Source organism: Cricetulus griseus, chromosome 8 (genome assembly GCF_003668045.3).
Source record: "Cricetulus griseus strain 17A/GY chromosome 8, alternate assembly CriGri-PICRH-1.0, whole genome shotgun sequence".
NCBI lineage: Eukaryota > Metazoa > Chordata > Mammalia > Rodentia > Cricetidae > Cricetulus > Cricetulus griseus.
In genome coordinates, this window is record NC_048601.1 from 28893403 (window position 1) to 28911843 (window position 18441).

The 18441-nt window shown below is 55.1% G+C and overlaps 1 protein-coding gene across 1 annotated transcript in view; it reads left to right on the forward strand.

The window, feature by feature from the left end:
- The window catches only part of Plxnd1 (plexin D1), a 40250-nt gene extending 22121 nt beyond the window's left edge, over positions 1 to 18129 (forward strand). Inside the window, exons 9-36 of the mRNA XM_027429191.2 lie at positions 1005 to 1109; positions 3047 to 3136; positions 3315 to 3408; positions 3815 to 3969; positions 4474 to 4625; positions 5175 to 5274; positions 5355 to 5494; positions 5761 to 5928; positions 6010 to 6100; positions 6238 to 6495; positions 6582 to 6731; positions 7309 to 7423; positions 8932 to 9039; positions 9112 to 9224; positions 9756 to 9860; positions 10217 to 10347; positions 10548 to 10746; positions 12222 to 12368; positions 12524 to 12680; positions 13105 to 13208; positions 13284 to 13347; positions 13741 to 13775; positions 13992 to 14096; positions 14624 to 14787; positions 15438 to 15585; positions 16350 to 16490; positions 16838 to 16912; positions 17070 to 18129. Coding sequence (XP_027284992.1) covers positions 1005 to 1109; positions 3047 to 3136; positions 3315 to 3408; positions 3815 to 3969; positions 4474 to 4625; positions 5175 to 5274; positions 5355 to 5494; positions 5761 to 5928; positions 6010 to 6100; positions 6238 to 6495; positions 6582 to 6731; positions 7309 to 7423; positions 8932 to 9039; positions 9112 to 9224; positions 9756 to 9860; positions 10217 to 10347; positions 10548 to 10746; positions 12222 to 12368; positions 12524 to 12680; positions 13105 to 13208; positions 13284 to 13347; positions 13741 to 13775; positions 13992 to 14096; positions 14624 to 14787; positions 15438 to 15585; positions 16350 to 16490; positions 16838 to 16912; positions 17070 to 17186 — 3531 coding nt within the window. The 3' untranslated portion in view covers positions 17187 to 18129. The remainder of the gene's footprint in view (positions 1 to 1004; positions 1110 to 3046; positions 3137 to 3314; positions 3409 to 3814; positions 3970 to 4473; positions 4626 to 5174; positions 5275 to 5354; positions 5495 to 5760; positions 5929 to 6009; positions 6101 to 6237; positions 6496 to 6581; positions 6732 to 7308; positions 7424 to 8931; positions 9040 to 9111; positions 9225 to 9755; positions 9861 to 10216; positions 10348 to 10547; positions 10747 to 12221; positions 12369 to 12523; positions 12681 to 13104; positions 13209 to 13283; positions 13348 to 13740; positions 13776 to 13991; positions 14097 to 14623; positions 14788 to 15437; positions 15586 to 16349; positions 16491 to 16837; positions 16913 to 17069) is intronic.
- The last annotated feature ends 312 nt before the right edge of the window (positions 18130 to 18441 follow it).

Consider the following 18441-nt stretch of genomic DNA (forward strand, 5'->3'; position numbering starts at 1 on the left):
TTGACAGGGATGGGGGTTTTAGAGGGAGGTCAGGATTCAGCCCAGCCACACACATACCTGGTAAAGTAGCTCTACACACCTTGGTGGTCTAGGTTACATGCAGGCAAAGAGAGTGAGTGACTCTTAGGTGACCCCATGTATTCACGGTAAGGCCTCCAGAGTCCTGCCTGGGGCAAGCTGCTTTGCTCCACTGTGACTCAATTTCTTTGTCTTTAAAATGGGTATGGGGTTCTCATGGGCAAGAAGGATCCTGGTACATGGTGAGGTCACTCAAGCATAGTGCCCTGCTACCATTGTTCTTGCTTTTTGCTGGTAGCCTTGGCAGCCTCCCAGGGTCTGGCTGGGCTGGGGTTCCTCCAAGGTGAATGTCCCCTGCGTGATTAGGAACTAATAGTAATGCAAAGTATCCCATGACTACCCACCCATATGTAATCTCAGTACCGAGGAGGCTGAAGCAGGAAAAGGCAAATTTGAGGCCAGCTTGGGTCATGTAGCGAGCACATCGTGGGTGGAAGCTGAAGTTGCAGATGGGAATGGTGGCGCACACGTGTGACCCTAGTCCTTGAGGCCAGCCTGTCTGAACAACATAGTGGGACCCTGTGTCAAAGGAGAGACAGGGTGAGGGGGGGAGAGGAAGAGGAGAGAAAAAGAGGAAAAACAGTGCCCCAGGAGAAGGGACCTTGTCCCAGAGAGTGATTTCAGGTGCACACACAGGCTTATAATCCCTCCCAACCCTGTCCTAATCCTAATCCTTGCCCTGCCAGATGTGACCAAGAGGTACCTGGCTAGAGGGTCATGGTGGCCCCAGGGTGCGTGAATGCCCCCTGGGCCCTGTGACTTCTGGCCCTAGTAAGTCAGATGTTGAGGTGTGCTGTTTTCTCATCTAGAAAGTGGGGCTGCAGGCTACTGCTATGGAGGCTGATGGCACCTTGAGGAGGCAGAATTGTGTTGGGTTGGGGGCTCTGTAACATCCTATTTGACCCCCTCCTGTGTTTGGTCTGCAGAACCCTCAGGACTGCCCCCAGATCCTGCCCTCACCCCTGGCACCTATGCCCACAGGTGGCTCCCAGGACATCCTGGTGCCCCTGACCAGTGCTGGCTTCTTCCATGTAAGTAGAGTCTGTCCTGGCATCCAGAATGGTGACCCTGCTTTTCTCTCTGAGCCCCAATCCAGCTGTATGAGACTTGGAACAGGAAGACCAGGCTGATGGGGGACAGTAGGCAGCCAGCAGCTGCCAAGGGAACCTTGGCCCATGCCCCAGTACTCCTGCCCTGGAGGCTCACTGGCATAGTGGCCCAGCCCCCTGCCTGGCACCATGGTCAATGGATAGATGAGGCCCATGTGGGCTCTCCTTACCCTGCCCAGGCTGAGCAAGACCCTGGGTTCTCTTAGCTCTGTGGAACATACTGGCCCAGTTCAAGGCTCCCATGTCTTTCCCAAGGATGGCCAGAAGAGGCCATGCCCCTAATCCCATGGTCTAGAAGGGACACTGAAGGAGGAAGTGGTGGTGGGGGATGGGATGTGCCCATCTCTGCCCCCCCCCCCGAGGAATGTGGCAGAGGGGGGTTGATGAGTTTTGGAAGGATGCCAGCCTCCCTCATTCCTGGGACATGCCATCTGTCACTGCCACGCGGGAGTTGAGGCCCGTGATGGTTGTCACACGTGGGGGCCACGTGCCAGGCATCTGGAATGTGTCTGGAAACCTCTTATAGGGAAAGAGCTCTTGAGGGCCAGGGTGGAGCTTCCCTCCACCCAAAGGCCTACCCTGCCAGGGCCCACTGGGTCACAGGAGCAGGGTGGGGAGGCTCTAGCCCCAATTTGGCCCTGGCTGATTCTCTTCAGCTATGTGGCGCTGTTGGGGCATTCTCTGCTTCTGCCAGCCATGGGAAGCCCCCACCCCGACCATGCTTCCAGATCAATGAGGGGCCTAGACACAGGGCTGCTCGGCCATGTCCTCGGGCGGGGACCCACCTCCAACTCTGCACATTGAGAGCAGAGCCAGCATTTGGCCCTGTCAGCTGCTTCTTTTCCTGTGTTAGCTTCCGGCTAGGACCCCAGGAAGAAGAGGTTGTCCTGCTTTTTCCTTGGGGTGTCACATCTGCCAGCAGCAGGGACATAAACAGGAAGCACTGGCACATGGCTGCTGGGGTCTTGGCCTATTGTCACTCAGCAAATATTTATTGATATTACTCTTGAGGGGAGACCGGGTAATTGGGCCCAGCTTAATGTGTTAACGTTTATTGAGCACTTACTGCATACCATCCATAGCAAAGCACACATTAGACACCTGTATATGTCAGCCACTAAAACATAGGATCTGTACTTCACCCAGAAGGCCTATTCATGTAACACAGTTAAGAAAACCAAGGCTCAGAAAAGCAGAGCATGAGGCCACATAATGAACAAGTAAGGTGGAATGTAAAGCTAGGCCTATAGGAGGTTGAACCCGAGCTTTCCACCAACTCTGCTGGTCTTAAGGGTGTAGAAAGGGCCCTATGGTCAGCTAGGACCTTCCCAATGGATGAGGATACATGAGGAAACAGGATACTTTCAGAACAGGGCAGGCTTGGGAGTAGAATAGGTCCCTCAGTGTGCACCCCCTTATTGCTGAGGGCAGGATTGAGTATGGAGTGTCCTGATCCAAGGGGTCCTTGGGGAGCCAGGGACATCTGCAGCTAGAGTTTAGACACTGATGATGTGCCCATGCAGAAGCTTTGGCACATGTCACATGAAGGTTGACGGGGTGTCTAGGGTTTAACTTTGCAGGGCAGAGACCACAGACTTAGTCCAAGGGGCAGGCAAGATCTCCTAGAGCTGGGGCATCAGGAAATGTTTGTGCCACTGGGGGTAACAGGGAGTCTGTCAGAGTCATAGGCCAGAGTTCTCAGAGTCATCATGTCCTTGACATGATGGCCAGGAAGGAGATTCTGGGGGCAAAAGCCTGGTGGAGTCCCTAGCCCACCTATCATGTCAGGTGGCAGCTGCCATGCTCTGAAGGAGGTATGAGGGGTGGGCGCTGGTAAAGCCTCTGCCCTGTGTCTGCAGGGGACCTCCCTGGAGTGCAGCTTTGGCCTGGAAGAAAGCTTCGAGGCTGTGTGGGTGAATGAGTCACTGGTACGCTGCAACCAAGTGGTGGTAAGTTGCATGACCCCAGCAGAGCACAGAAGTGACCCTCTCAGCCTCCTTTCCGCTTCACCCCACATGTCTCTGCTTTTTGTCCCCCCTTCCCCTGCTTTCATTCATCTTGGTGACACCCTTGCCCCACGGGAGACCTGAACCCCACCCTTGCCATTCCCACTTCCTCATTTTGCAGCTGCACACAGCTCAGAAGAGCCAGGTGTTTCCACTCAGCCTGAAGCTGAAGGGGCCACCAGACAGATTCCTAGACAGCCCTAACCCGATGACAGGTAAGTGTCCCACCTATCCCACATGGCCATCAGGAGGGGCCAAGCCTTGGGGGCTCCCCTAGGCAGCCACAAACATCATACCCCATAAGTGTCCAAACACTCATTGAGACACTTGGGCCAGCCCCTCTGCCCCAATGGCCCTGTCACCTCCAGCACCCTACTTCCCTCTCTGAGTCCTGTTGTCCCAGTGTCGAGTGAGGCCACAAGCCTTTACTGCAAGATTGACTCAGTGAGCCAATCCCGTAGTTCCTGTCTATAAAGTGGGGGAATCGGTAATTCCTCTACACAGGGTCTCCTGAGGAGAAGGAGTGTTGATGAAGCTGGGGGCTGGACACAGGGCTGCATAGTTAGGAGCTGACCCCAGAGTTGCCTGCTTTAGGCTGACCGTACTGTCCTGTGTCCACAGTTGTGGTCTACAATTGTGCTATGGGAAGTCCTGACTGTTCCCAGTGTTTGGGTCGTGAGGACCTGGGTCACCTCTGTGTTTGGAATGATGGCTGTCGTCTGAGAGGGCCCTTGCAGCCACTCCCTGGCACCTGCCCAGCCCCTGAGATCCGAGCGGTAAGCACACGCCATGCCAGGCATTACCGGCACACATAGCATGCTTGGCTAGGTCGCCTCCTGTGGCTGCTATCTTAATGGGGAACAGTCACTGGGGAAGGTGGGGGCCTTGACCCATTGATTTTTTTTCACAGCAACCCAGGAAAATCACCATCCTGGCGACAGTAGAGGCTTCCAGGAACTCACCAACCTGATTTAGTTAAGAAAAATCTCAGGGAAGGATTCTGGTTAGCTTAGCCTGGGCCAAGTGCCCACCCCCAGACCAATGAGCATCTGGCTTAGATGCTGAATTCTGTGGTCAGGCATGGCCACCAAGAGCCACATGGCATCTTCAGGCTCCCATGGGACCCCTGCAGCCCAGCCACCAGGTGCCTCAACCCTCTGATCGCTCTGAGATTCCATGTCCTCTGCTAAGTAGAGGGTCTGTGGGCGTCTTGTAGGCACATGTGACAGTCAGAGGGATACCCAGGCCTCAGATCCTCACTCACCCTGGTTCCCTGGCAGATTGAGCCTCTGAGTGGCCCCTTGGACGGCGGGACCTTGTTGACCATCCGTGGCAGGAACCTGGGCCGCCGGCTTAGTGATGTGGCACGCGGTGTGTGGATTGGGAGTGTAGCCTGTGAACCCCTGGCTGACAGATACACAGTTTCAGAGGAGTGAGTGTCAGGCACTGCCAACCTAATCCTCACCCTGCCCCCAGCGATGACACATTGCAGGCTAGGCCTCCCACTGTCTGCCTGGGCCACTTCTCTATCCTGCCAGCACTCTGCTACCTCTTCTGGGGAGCCCTCAGGACTCTGCCGCCCACATGAGCTTTGCTCTGATGAGAACCACTTGGGGGGCTGTGATGGGCTATAAAGATCAGGGTGCAGCAATTGGGCCCCAAGGCCTTTGGGGAATTCTGCAAGCAGGAGATTAGCAGGACTTCCTGTTGGAAGGCTCTGAGCCAGGCTTGCAGATAATGACATCAGGTGGCTAACCCAGACTAGCTGGGCAAACTGCCTGGTGATCAGAGATCATCTGATCTTAGCCCTTGTCTCAGCCACAGTCTGGGGGCAACAGTGGAGTAGCATGCCCGCCTTAGTCGACCTTACGGTGACTATTTGTCCATGGAGAACATTGTTGCTTGGGCATTCTGGCATGTGAGTGGGAGGCAGGGGCCATGGGCAGACACAGGTACTGGCTCACTTACTGCCTGTCCTCAGGATCGTGTGTGTCACAGGGCCCGCACCAGGGGCCTTCTCAGATGTGGTAACTGTGAACGCCTCCAAGGAGGGCAGGTCTCGGGAACACTTCTCCTATGTGGTAAGTAGACTACCACCACCCACCATCCAGCTCACTCCTTATAACCTGAAGCCAGAGCCTAACCCCTTTATTCTCCCCAGCTGCCCGTGGTCCACTCCCTGGAGCCTGCCCTGGGTCCAAAAGCAGGGGGCACCAGGATCACCATTCACGGCAGTGACCTCCACGTGGGCTCTATGCTCCAGGTCCTGGTGAATGACACAGACCCCTGCACCGACCTTATGTAAGCCACGCCCACAGCCTGGCAGCTGGGAGGTGGGCGAGTCCCTCCATAGGTCTCATCCGGGTATGCCCTGCTCTGGCCCTTCTTGACTTGGGGTAGATGTTGGAAGGAAGGAGATATGTCCAAGTTGGGTACAACCCGAGGCAGCGTGTGGCAGTGGGAAGAAGAAATTGGGCAGAAGTGGCAGAAGACAAGGCCGGGGCACCTGTGGTGGGTGAGAACTGGAAAGGGTCACACTCATGTCATCGGCTCATCACTCTCCATAGACGCACAGCCACCAGCATCACCTGCACTGTGCCTGGGGGTACCCTGCCGGCTCTAGTGCCTGTGTGTGTGCGCTTTGAGAGCCGGGGCTGCGTGCATGGAAACCTCACCTTCTGGTACATGCAGAACCCAGTCATCACAGCCATCCGCCCAGGCCGCAGCCCTGTCAGGTGAGATCCAGACCCACCCATGCCTACTCTGTCTCACTGTCCAGGCTGAAGGGAGCCTGACAAGTCTTGCTGTCCCCTCAGCGGTGGCAGAACCATCACTGTGGCTGGTGAACGTTTCCACATGGTACAGAATGTGTCAATGGCGGTACACCACATTGGCCGGGAGCCCACGGTGAGGGGACAGGGTGGATGGGGTGAGGGGTTGGGGGTGAGGTGGTCTGCTCTGCTTGGCCTCGCCATCTCCCCCTCTCTTTACCCGCATCCTCCCGTTTTCCACTCTCATGGGTCCATCCTACCCCAACCTTGCAGCTCTGCAAGGTTCTCAACTCCACGCTCATCACCTGCCCATCTCCTGGAGCCCTGAGCAATGCTTCAGCACTTGTAGACTTCTTCATCAATGGCCGGGCATATACAGACGATGCCGCTGAGGAGCTGCTGGACCCTGCAGAGGCACAGCGGGGCAGCCGGTTCCGTCTGGACTACCTCCCCAACCCACAGTTCTCCACAGCCAAGAGGGAGAAGTGGATCAAACATCACCCAGGGGAGCCACTCACCCTTGTCATCCATGTGAGCACCTGGCTGGGAGGATGGGTAATGGGGGCAGTTGACCTGGGAACTCCACCCCCATCCCAGCATCCCATCCTCACCCACAGAAGGAGCAAGACAGCCTCGGTCTTGAGAGCCATGAGTACCACATCAAGATTGGCCAGGTGTCCTGCGACATCCAGATCGTCTCAGACAGAGTTATCCACTGCTCAGTCAATGAGTCTCTGGGCACAGCTGAAGGGCAGCTGCCCATCACTGTGAGTTGTTGGGGCTCTGGAGGTGGGCAGACCCAGCTTCTGGGTACGGAAGTCACTAGGTGTTTCCATGTTCAATAATTTAAGCCAGCAAAGCAGAACTTTATACCCTGCCTTGACAGATGGGAAAACTGAGACCCAAGTTATTAGCCCCAGAAGCTATTAAAAAGTAGCTCCTGCTTGTTTGGGTGTCCCACCTAGAGTGTGGCCTGCGTAGTCATTGTGTAGTATCAGGGAGAAGAGCAAAGACAGTCTGAGGTGGGAGGTGCTTTCTGTTCTGCATCTTCATACCTCCTGCTGAGTCGCCCCTTACCTGTTCCCAGGACAACAGCCAGACCCCATGAGCTTCCCTGTGACCCCCCTCCTAGGCTGTCATCATCACAACCCTGTACTGAGTCGGTCTCTCTGCCAAACCCTGGATCACAGTTTGTCAGGCACAGTTTGATCAGGAGGTGGTTGTGGCTGTCTGTGAGGGGTAGAGTGATCAGGTCATGTGCCTGTGGGCACGCAGCTTGTGAGAAGAACCGAGGCATGGCTCCAGCAAGGGCTTTTGTGTCACCCCCTGCCACTCTGTGCACAGATCCAGGTGGGGAACTTCAACCAGACCATTGCCACACTGCAACTGGGAGGCAGCGAGACGGCCATTGTGGTGTCCATTGTCATTTGCAGTGTCCTGTTGCTACTCTCTGTGGTTGGTAAGTAGCCTTCACTTCTTGAGAGTCAGGAGCGTATATATGAATCCCTGTGAGAGTGGCAGTGGGTAAGGTGTGGGTATAATAATCAGGTATCCTGAGCTGGGGATAGGAAGAAAGTGGCAGATACTGGTTGGAGCTTCTGTGCTCAGGCCATTGGCTTTGGATGCAAGGGGAGGAATTTGGGGGCTTCTGGAGAGAGGTTGTTCAGGGGAGATGATCCTGTGTGTTTAAGCAATGTATGCAATGTGGCAGAGAGAGCAAAGCCCCGATACACTGCTGGGGGGACAAAGGTACACTTTCCTTAGGAAATGGCCTTTCGGTTCCTAAAAGTTGTTAGGCATAGATGGCCCAGTAATCTACACAAGAGAAAGGAAAACATGTCTACATAAAATCATGTACACAGATGTCTGTAGCAATATTACTTATAATAAGAGGTCATCAAATGATAAGTGGGTAATTAAAATGAGGTCTATCCATACAATGGAGTTTTCTACCATAAAAACGGAATGAAGTGCCAATACATTCCCACAACATGGATGGGCCTTGAAAACATGGAAAATTAAAAAGATAGACACAAAAGGCTACATACTGCCCTACTGTTTTTTACTTGAAGTATCCAGGAAGGGCAATGATTAGTGGTTGTCGGGAGAGGAAGGAAGTGGGGAGCAACCACTTACTGGGTGAGGGTAACCCTTGGACAGCAAGAACGTTGTAAAATTGGATAACGCTGATGGTCATGTGGTATGTGAGTAAGCTCCAACACCCTGACCTGTAAATGGATGGATTATGGTCTGTGTGTGTATTTGGAGGCCAGAGGTGTGGTACCTCAGCGGCTGTCACCTATATTTTGAGCCAGGATCTCTCACTGGGACCTGGAGCTCGCTGACTTCACCTGGCTTGCAGGCCAGTGAGCCCCAGGCGGCTACCTTTCTCTGCCTTCCCAGCCCTCAATTTCAGGCTCATGCCACCATGCCCTGCTTTTTATCTGAGTCCTGGGGTTCAAGCCTGGGTCCTCCTGTTTGCACAAGTGCCTTACCAAGTAAGGCATCACCCCAGCTCCCATGTTGGTTTGTTTTTAAATACTATGTCAAAGCTATGAGGGAAAACAGGAGGAAGATGAACACCCTGGATGTTTTTTTTGTTCCTAAAAATACTATCCATAAGATTTCTATAATCAATGGATACTTCATCCCTCCCAGGAAGAACAGGTACTGCATACCACTTTGAAAAGTTTAACTCACAAGGCACATCAGGGCAGAAAATTCTTTTGCCCAGAGAAAGCCCCTGATGACTGCTGTTAGACACATTCCTTCAAGGGTTACCCTGCTGGCTGGACCTCAAGCCCTGTGTTGTCAGGGAGGGACAAGGAGCAGAAGGGCTTGCCTCCTGCCCAGAGGCACTAAGGCCCATGGGTAGAACCTGTCCTTTCAGGCCCACAAGCTGCATACAGCAGGTACCCACCTTTTCATGAACCCTGGAGACCTGAACCGCCCCTCTGCTGCCCACAGCCCTGTTCGTCTTCTGCACCAAGAGCCGCCGTGCCGAGCGCTACTGGCAGAAGACGCTGCTGCAGATGGAGGAGATGGAGTCTCAGATCCGCGAGGAGATCCGCAAAGGTGGGTACCAGGGTCGGGTGGTGCTGCACATGGCTGGGCAGGATCACTCACAGCTGCTGGTCTGCCCCACAGGCTTTGCAGAGCTACAGACAGACATGACGGATCTCACCAAGGAGCTGAACCGCAGCCAGGGCATCCCCTTCTTGGAGTATAAGCACTTTGTGACCCGTACCTTCTTCCCCAAGGTACATACTCTCCAGTATGCATTGGTTGCCACAGGGAATTTGAATTAAGGCACCTCATGGAGTCTGCACTCCTGTCCATAGCCATCCTGGTCTCCGTTCTCTCCTCCTCACTTGATATTTAGCTTTCCATGTGGAAGACTGCGGTCGTGTCTCCTATGTTGACCTGCCTCTGCTCTCACTGAGGGAACTGAGCAGGGGAGCAAGGACTCTCCCAGCCTCCACATGCCCAATTCCTCTTGTTGGTCCAGGGTCCATGGGCTTACTATCCCCTGGGCAATAGCCCAAGGAAGCACCTGGTTTCAGCATTTCAGGAACCCCCCACATCCAGCTTTTCCCAACCTTAGAACCTCTCAGCCTTCCTACCTCAGTCTCCCCTATTGTACAGCTCAATGGCTCTTGTTTGCCCCTGATCTGTGCCCTCTAGGGAGCCCTGGGTCTGTGGCCACCAGGTGGCCCTGCCACTCTCCTTTGTGTGTGGGTGACCCAGGTGCCTACCAGTCTGCAGTGCTAAAGCGCTGGTTCTCTCCTCAGTGTTCTTCCCTCTATGAAGAGAAGTATGTGCTGCCCTCGCAGACCCTCAACTCCCAAGGCAGCTCCCCGCCACAGGAAACCCACCCACTGCTGGGAGAGTGGAATGTGAGTACCCGGCCTCAAGGGCCTACACCCACTCTGTGATCCAAATCATTAGAAGGTAGATGGCCCCCCTTCCTAGAAGGCATTCAAGCAGCCATTCAGGGTGCTGGCCCCTCAGGCCAGGCAGAGAGCTCAGGCATATCATCTCATGCCACCCGCTGCTTTTCATAGAAAGTAGCGCACAGCGTGGATGTTGGGATCCCTACAGCCATCCTTGCCTCTCTGAGCGCCTCTTTGTCACTCTGCCTCCCTATGCCCTAGGGGCAGGTAGTGAACACCCTATTCCAGGAGGCATCCAAGCATGGGCACTGAGACCTCCTGGGACACATAGCACCAGGTGTCTCCTTCTGTGTCCACAGATCCCAGAACACTGTCGACCCAGCATGGAGGAGGGGATCAGCTTGTTCTCATCGCTGCTTAACAACAAGCACTTCCTTATCATCTTTGTCCACGCTCTGGAGCAGCAGAAGGACTTCGCTGTGCGCGACAGGTGAGGCTGCTGCGAGAGACGTAGGGACGCAGGAGTCCCCAGTCAGATCCACTGAAAAATCAAACCGCAGGCTCTGAGACTCCTAGGCATTCCTCATTGCCCCACACAGGCTCCTGGCTATCTGTAGGAGCCGCCATGGAGGGCCACTGTGGTCCAGCAAGTAGGTGGCTCACACTTACTGACCCCCTCCATGCTTGCAGGTGCAGTCTGGCATCACTGCTGACCATTGCACTGCATGGCAAGCTGGAGTACTATACAAGCATCATGAAGGAGTTGCTGGTGGATCTCATCGATGCCTCAGCGGCCAAGAACCCCAAGCTCATGTTGCGGCGCACCGAGTCGGTGGTAGAGAAGATGCTTACCAACTGGATGTCCATCTGCATGTATGGCTGCCTGAGGGTGAGGCCCCTGTCCGCCCCGAAGCCCCGCCCCTACCGCAAACCTAACTTCATTAAGGTCTGGTCTGCGCATAGGGCCGGGTGGTATCTTTCCAGTAGGACCCCTTTGGACAGGCGGGGAAAGTGAAGCTTGGAGAAGATCTGGCTAGCCTGCTCCAGGGGCACATAGCATTCTCAGGCAGATCAGAGGCTGGTGATCTTGCTTAGCCCAGGTCCTCAGCCTTCCTCTCCTTAGGGGAGGGGGCACAGAAGCAAAACTCCAAGTATTGAACAGCCCCTGCCGTAGAGCAGAGCTTGGCCCAGTCTGGCTGATGACTTATTGGAAAAAACCAAGAGGCTTGAGGGCTCAGTGAGAAGGAGCCAAGGGGACGGGGCCAAGTGGGCAGCCCAGACAATAGGGTACAGTGTGGGCAGAGATCATGGGGAGGGAACATCACAGCTTTAGGCAGCTGGGGTCCAGCTACCCCATGGTGGCAGAGGTCCAAGGGTCGCCTAGGCATCCTTCAAGAAAGGCAAAGGCCTGGACAGGACCCAAAACCAGAACCTCAATGTTCTGGGCTGTGACTGGTCACTGGTATAATCCGGCTGTGCGGTTCTGGGCAAGTTACTACCCTCTCTAAACTTTAGTTTCATGTTGTCAAATGAGACTCCACTCTAGGAGCCCTGTGGATTATCCTGGGACAGAGAGTAGAAAAGAAATGGGGACACTAGGAGAGAAGCCACGCTCTGAGCCATCAGGGACCACAGGGACCACTGTAGACTCTGGACCCAGGTTTTGTAGCCACTGCGGGTGACCTTAGCCTGGCCTTCCCCCTCCAGACAATGGGGTGCTGGTGACTCCCAGGCCAGACCACTCCAGCAGGAAGCAGGGCTGGCAGCTGCCTTGATGCTGCTGCCAAAGCAGCCTGATGTTATTACAAACTTAATTTTCCCTCCAAACCTATTCACCATGGTTAGTTCAGTATCCTCCGCCCCCCTCCACAGAACAGCTGGGCCTAGCCCTAGAGTGACGGGGAAGGTCAGCTTGAGGCTGCAGTGGTGGTGGTGGTGGGATGCAAAGCCTGGCTGGGCTGACACTCACAGAGGCATCCATCTGGGGTTTCCTCAAGGGTTTTTCTGGGTCCTGGTTCCACTCAGCCATACCTGGGCAGGCTCCAGCTTTGTAGAAAGACTTCATCTCAGGCATAGGAGTCCAGAGTTCAAGTTTACTTCTCCCTTCTGTGCAACACTGGGCAGGGTGTTTGCCTTCTCTGAGCCTCACTGAGGATGGGTGGTCCCTGGATGTGTGGCTAGAATACAGTGGAGACACCCTGGAGAGGGTGTGGGTGTCAGCATCTGCAAGAGATGGTGACAGCCACCTGAGAAGGGAGGGGAGTATGTGGCACACCAGCAGGCCAGAGCTTGGAGGCTGGAACACAGAAAGGACAGTGGTGAGATAAGGTCCTAACCACCGCCCCCCACCCTCGATGCTCACAGGAGACAGTAGGTGAGCCGTTCTTCCTGCTGTTATGCGCAATCAAGCAGCAGATCAACAAAGGTTCCATCGATGCCATCACAGGCAAAGCCCGCTACACGCTCAATGAGGAGTGGCTGCTGAGGGAGAACATTGAGGCCAAGCCCCGGGTGAGCCAGGGCCAGGGCCAGGGCACTGGTCCACTAGTGGGTGGATGTTCTTAGCTGGGCTGTCCTGGCCTCTGGTCTGGACCAAGCCTCCCCAGCTGGGTCACCAGGCCTAATGATGATGATGGCGCTTTGCTGACACCCACTCTCTTGTGCAGAACCTGAACGTGTCCTTCCAGGGCTGTGGTATGGATTCACTGAGCGTGCGGGCCATGGACACGGACACGCTGACGCAGGTGAAGGAGAAGATCCTGGAAGCCTTCTGCAAGAATGTACCCTACTCACAGTGGCCTCGGGCAGAGGATGTGGACCTCGGTAGGCAGGGGCAGGGGCAGGGGCAGGGGCAGGCACCATGTCTGGCAGCTGGCAGCTGCAGCCTCTTTTCCCTGTGTTAGTCAAGACCTTGGAGTTCCCCATGAGGAAGAATTCCTTTTTCTGTAGCTGAGGGCAACAGCAAAAAGCATTCAAGAAACGCTTCTCAAGAAAGCTTGGGGGTTGGGTTTTGAAGGATGTGTAGGAGTCACCGACCACTTTCCAGAAACTGTTCCTAAAGTTGACACTGCAGCAGGCCTGACCCTGTACTCTGAACAGTTAGGGTGAACAGCTGGGCTCCCAAAGGGGTGTGGCCTGATTTTGATTCCAGAAGGAGAATGGGAAGCTTCTTCTGTTGTGGCCCAGGCTAACGGCTGCCCCTGGGGCCACCCACTTCCCTAGCCCTGAAGCTTCTTTTCTCCTCCAGAATGGTTTGCCTCAAGCACCCAGAGCTATGTCCTGCGGGACCTGGATGACACATCAGTGGTGGAGGACGGCCGTAAGAAACTGAACACGCTAGCCCACTACAAGGTGCCCAATCTGACCCAACCATCCCACCCCCTCTCCTCTGACCTCTGACCTCTGACCTCATCTCTCCTCTGTCAGATTCCTGAGGGTGCCTCCCTAGCCATGAGCCTCACAGACAAGAAGGACAACACCCTGGGCCGAGGTAGGACTTGGAGCTGGGGAAGGGATCCAGACAGGGTGTGGTGGAGCTACCTTCCTGGGCTGCTCCTGGGCTGTGCTGTGGGGAACTGAGGCTTGTTGGGGGGCCCTCCACCTCCACGCTGCTGTGTCAAAGATGATTGCTTCCAGCAGCTAGAGCAAGGCCCCAGGAGGTTACATGCATTTCCAGGTGGCCCAGACTGTGGCCAGTCTGAGCTGACTGCTGTGGCCCCAGGCTTAGATCCTTGGGGTCCTGGGGTCTCCCATAAGATGGAAAGCCAGATCGTGGCTCTCTCCATCTCTCTACAGTGTGTTCTCTGGGCATCTCTCCCTCTCCCTGACTTGGGTTACCCTCCCCACCCCCCTCATTTGTTTATCGTGTGTTTCCCTTTTGCAGTAAAAGACTTGGACACAGAAAAGTATTTCCATTTGGTGAGTGCCCGGCCTCGGGCCCTGGGGAGCCGGCTTTGCTGGGCGTGGCTTTGGCTTTCTGCCTCCCCAGCCTCCAGGAAAGTGCTCCTAGGCCCTGGGAAAAGCCAGAGTGGGTGAGGGAACAGGGGTGGCCAAGGGGCTGGGTGCAGCAGGCCAACTTCCATGGGAGGATTGAGGAGGGTGCCTGGGAGGGTACCAACCCTGCCCACCTTGCAGGTGCTGCCTACAGATGAGCTGGTGGAGCCTAAGAAGTCCCACCGGCAGAGCCACCGCAAGAAGGTGTTGCCAGAGATCTACTTGACCCGCCTGCTGTCAACAAAGGTGGGCCCCGCCTCAGTCTCCACTTCTGGGGGTACTTGAAGGGGGCCTTGTGTATTCTTTCCACCGCCCAGTGGGCAGCAGAGGACCCATGTCCTCTGATCCATTTCATGTCCTCCGATCCAAAGACTCAGGACAATACCCAGAACCCACATTCTGACCCCTCCCTTCCCTGCTATGCCTGAGGGTCTTCATGAGCCCTCCCACCCCTCCAAGAAAGTGTCATTGGTGAAACAGTCAAGAGTCTTGAGGCTAGAGCGGTGTGTGGGTGAGGGGGGGCAGGGGCACCCAAGAGATGGCTCAGCAGTTAAGAGCATTGACTGCTCTTCCAGAGGACCCCAGGGTTCAATTCCCAGTACCCACATGGCAGCTCCCAACTGTCTATAACTCCTGTTCCAACTGTTCTGACACCCTTACAGACAAGCATGCAGGCAAAACACCAAAGCACATAAAATTTAAAATTAAAAAAAAAAATCTTGAGGTGCAGAGATGCTCTGAGGTTGGGCTGATGTCCCACGTCTTTCCTTCAGGGCACACTGCAGAAGTTCCTGGATGACCTGTTCAAGGCTATCCTGAGCATCCGAGAGGACAAGCCCCCGCTGGCTGTCAAGTATTTCTTTGACTTCCTAGAGGAGCAGGCAGAGAAAAGAGGCATCTCTGACCCTGACACCCTGCACATCTGGAAGACCAACAGGTAGTGGCCGTGGGGTGGTGCACAAATGATGTGACTGCATCAAGGGAGCCAAGGCCCCAAGAGGCAGAGCCTGGCCTCCCTCTCTGCATGCCCCATCCTATGAGGGGAGCCAAGGCCCTTAGAGCAGCAGCCATCCAGGCCCAAGGTCGCGCAGCCTTGGAAGAGCTGTACACACCGCATCTCTGACTCCAGCGCCCACTGTGGAGCCTCCTTTGATGTCCATCTTAGCTTTTTTGGGTCACATACTCCACCAAGGAGGACCCAAAACTCTCAGTCTGACCCTCAGAGAAATGCCTGTGTAAATTCAGTTTTCTCCCTGCTCAAGGGAGCAGGCATCTCAGGTTCTGCAGGGCTGAGGAGGAGGTTGTCCCCAACCCCCTCTGGCCTCCTGAGGACAGTCAGCCCTGCCTTGTGCGTGCAAGGCCGAGTGAGGGAGGAGCCTGGACACAAGCAGCAGGGTGGGGGCTTCTAATGAGAACCAGGAGTCTAGTGTGTGTGAGGGGAGGGAGACTCTCTGGGGTGAGGGTTGGCCTGTAGCTGGCTAGGGAAGGGCGAGGTGCCCAGAGGCTGCAGGGGCTGTGAGAATCCACATTGTCGACCTCCCAAGCCCCCCACTGAGCTCCTGCACCCCCACTGTCTCTGCCCCACAGCCTTCCCCTCCGCTTCTGGGTGAACATCTTAAAGAACCCCCAGTTTGTCTTCGACATAGAGAAGACAGACCACATTGATGCCTGCCTGTCTGTCATCGCACAGGCCTTCATCGATGCCTGCTCTATCTCTGACCTGCAGCTGGGCAAGGTTAGCTACTCCAGCTACCCCTGAGTAGGGAGGAGGGGCTTGCCTGAACTCTGTGAGTCATTCAAGGTAGGCAGAGAGCAGGTGGCAGGCATGAGGGAGCCCCAGGCACCTACCAAAGGCAGAGGAAAAGCTGGGTCAGAGAGTAGAAGCCACAAAGGCCTTCTGGGAAGAGAGGTGGTGACCTGGCTAGGTAACCCATAACTCTGAGGCCATGAGCACCCATGGGATTGCAGAAGTAGGCTGGCACTGTGGGGTGAGGGCAGGGCCCTGTCTCTAGCCCAGGAGTTGGAGCCCACAAGGAAAAGGAAATGTCACCACTTCACACATGCATCCCGTGACAACAAAGAACTGCCAGCATACTTAGCACATGGTGCTTTTGGGGTGTTGGAAGTGCAGGGTGGGAAATGTTCCGGCAGCCAGGAACCAGCTTCCAGCCATCTCAGCCACCAAATCCCCTCACCCTAATAAGGGTGTAAACAAGACAGGCTGCAGGCTTCATGCAGCAGAGAGGGCTGCTGGCACACAGCCCAGGAGCTCTTCCCATTAAATGAAAGTCCCCCTGTGGGTCACCATCTTGACAGCCCCCAGCATAGTGGACCAAGGCTCCATGCAAGAGAGGGGGCGGGCCAGAAGAGCCTCTGGTCCAAAGTCTGACTGAGTGAGGATTGTTCAGCCATGGTGGAGGACCCACTCAGATCTCTAGGTGGCAATGGGGACAAGTCCCATCTTCCAATCACTCACAATTGCTGTGGCCCCCTGTTCAGGACTCTCCCACCAACAAGCTTCTGTATGCAAAGGAGATCCCCGAGTACCGGAAGATTGTACAGCGCTATTACAAACAGATCCAGGACATGACTCCTCTCAGTGAACAGGAAATGAACGCACACCTGGCGGAGGAGTCTCGGGTAGGTGGCCTGTGGGGCCTAGGCGAGGAGATAGTGACAATGTCCTTGGCCTCGATGGGTGGCCAAACCCAGCACCCAACAGGATAGGGCAGGGGACACAGCGAGAATTTTGGGGCAGCCTCAGTTTTCCTCTTTTGCCTACACCTTCATCAACATATTTTTTCCCCAAAGTCTAAGGGTGGGGTGGGGTGTACTCTAGAAGATTGGGGAAATTGGAATTCTGGGTCCAGGAAACCAGTGTGTCCCTAGGTTGGAGGGGCCTGAATTAGGCTATGGGAAGTGATGGGCTGGGTCTTAACCTGGGGGGGGGGTTAAACCTCCCCTTTCTTCCTGCCCCACCTTTATAGAAATACCAGAATGAGTTCAATACAAACGTGGCCATGGCTGAGATCTATAAATATGCTAAGAGGTATCGCCCACAGGTGAGTCCTCCCCACCCAAGATTTGCCCATTTCAGGCCATAAAAATGAACTTCCCACTTTAGATTCATCTGGGGGTGTTGGCACTTTGCTGAGGTCACTGGTGAATGCCCTCCCAAGATGTAAGGCATTGCACAGCTGACCCACTGTCTCCCCTCAGATCATGGCTGCCCTGGAGGCCAACCCCACTGCCCGCAGGACCCAGCTACAGCACAAGTTTGAGCAAGTGGTGGCTCTGATGGAGAACAATATCTATGAGTGTTACAGCGAGGCCTGAGGGAGAAGAGTGACCAGGAGCTCCTGCAGGGAGACAGTGCACAGGCCACTTGGGCCTCCGTTTGGTCTCTTCCCCACACCTCTTAACTTGGGCAGGGAACTGGCAAAGAGGAGCCTGCTGGGGTAGGAAGGAGGACACTGGCCTCTTAGTGCCAGCTGCAGAGCTCTCAGTCTTCTCTCCCCTGGGGGATCTCTGTCCCCTCCGCTTGCCCGAGACCTGACTGGAACAAGGGCTTTGAACATTGCTTCCAGTCCCCAACAAGGCTTTCCCTGCCAACCAGGACAGCCTGGACTGTGCCTGCCTGCTCGCTCTGTTCCAGGCTGCTCAGCACACATTGGGAGAGGTGGCCATATCCCAGAACACTACCTCATCCACCTGGCAGAGTGGAGCCTGCAGTTGATTTCTGCTTCAGCCATCAAGAAGTCATCTGTGTCCCTCACAGAGGGGGCCCTGGACACCAACAGTTCCAAGCAGGGTCATATTTTTTTTTTGTTCCGTCGGCCATCGGCAGCATGGGCAGTGCCCATTGCCCATAGAATGATGAAGAGAAGGAGACAGGTTGGGGGTTCCTGGTCCCCCAGAAAGGGAGAAAGTCGAGGATGCGGGGCTGTAGCTGGACTACCCAATCTTCCTGGAAGTGTTTCTAAAGAGCACCACTTTTTTTTGTTTTTTAAATCTTTTATATATTAAAAAAAAAAACCTTATCACGCACCAACTGTGAATAGCTGCCGCTTGTGCAGAAGACCCTTGGGTCCCCAGAGGCTCCTGCTGTGACACTGGAAATGACTGTTCCAGGAGACAGAAAGTACTCATCTGTCCCTAGCACAGGCCACCCTCCATAGCTGCTGGGACTGGCTCAGAGCCTGAGGAGGCTGGGCTGGAACGGGAGGCTGGGACTCTCTGGAACATTCTTTATAATAAAAGCCTGCCGGGGAAAACCTCTTATGGACTTCAGCCTTTGTCCTAAGATGGCCGAGGGGGGCAATGGGGCTGTTTCTTCGTCCCATTTATGGCAGAGAGGAAGTGCAGAGCTTGGCCTCACATCCTGCCTTAGACATGGCCTAAGGGCAGAACCCTGCCCTCTGCCTGCTGGAGTTTGAGGCTGCACCCTCTATCCCCATGGACAGCCCTGCCACCCAGGAAGATGTCACCACCTCATATACTACTGCTTCACATTGTGCTATGCTGGGCACGGAGTCCAGGGCCCTATGTTGCCTTAAGCATGCATTCTCCATGGAGCCATACCCAGCCCCCA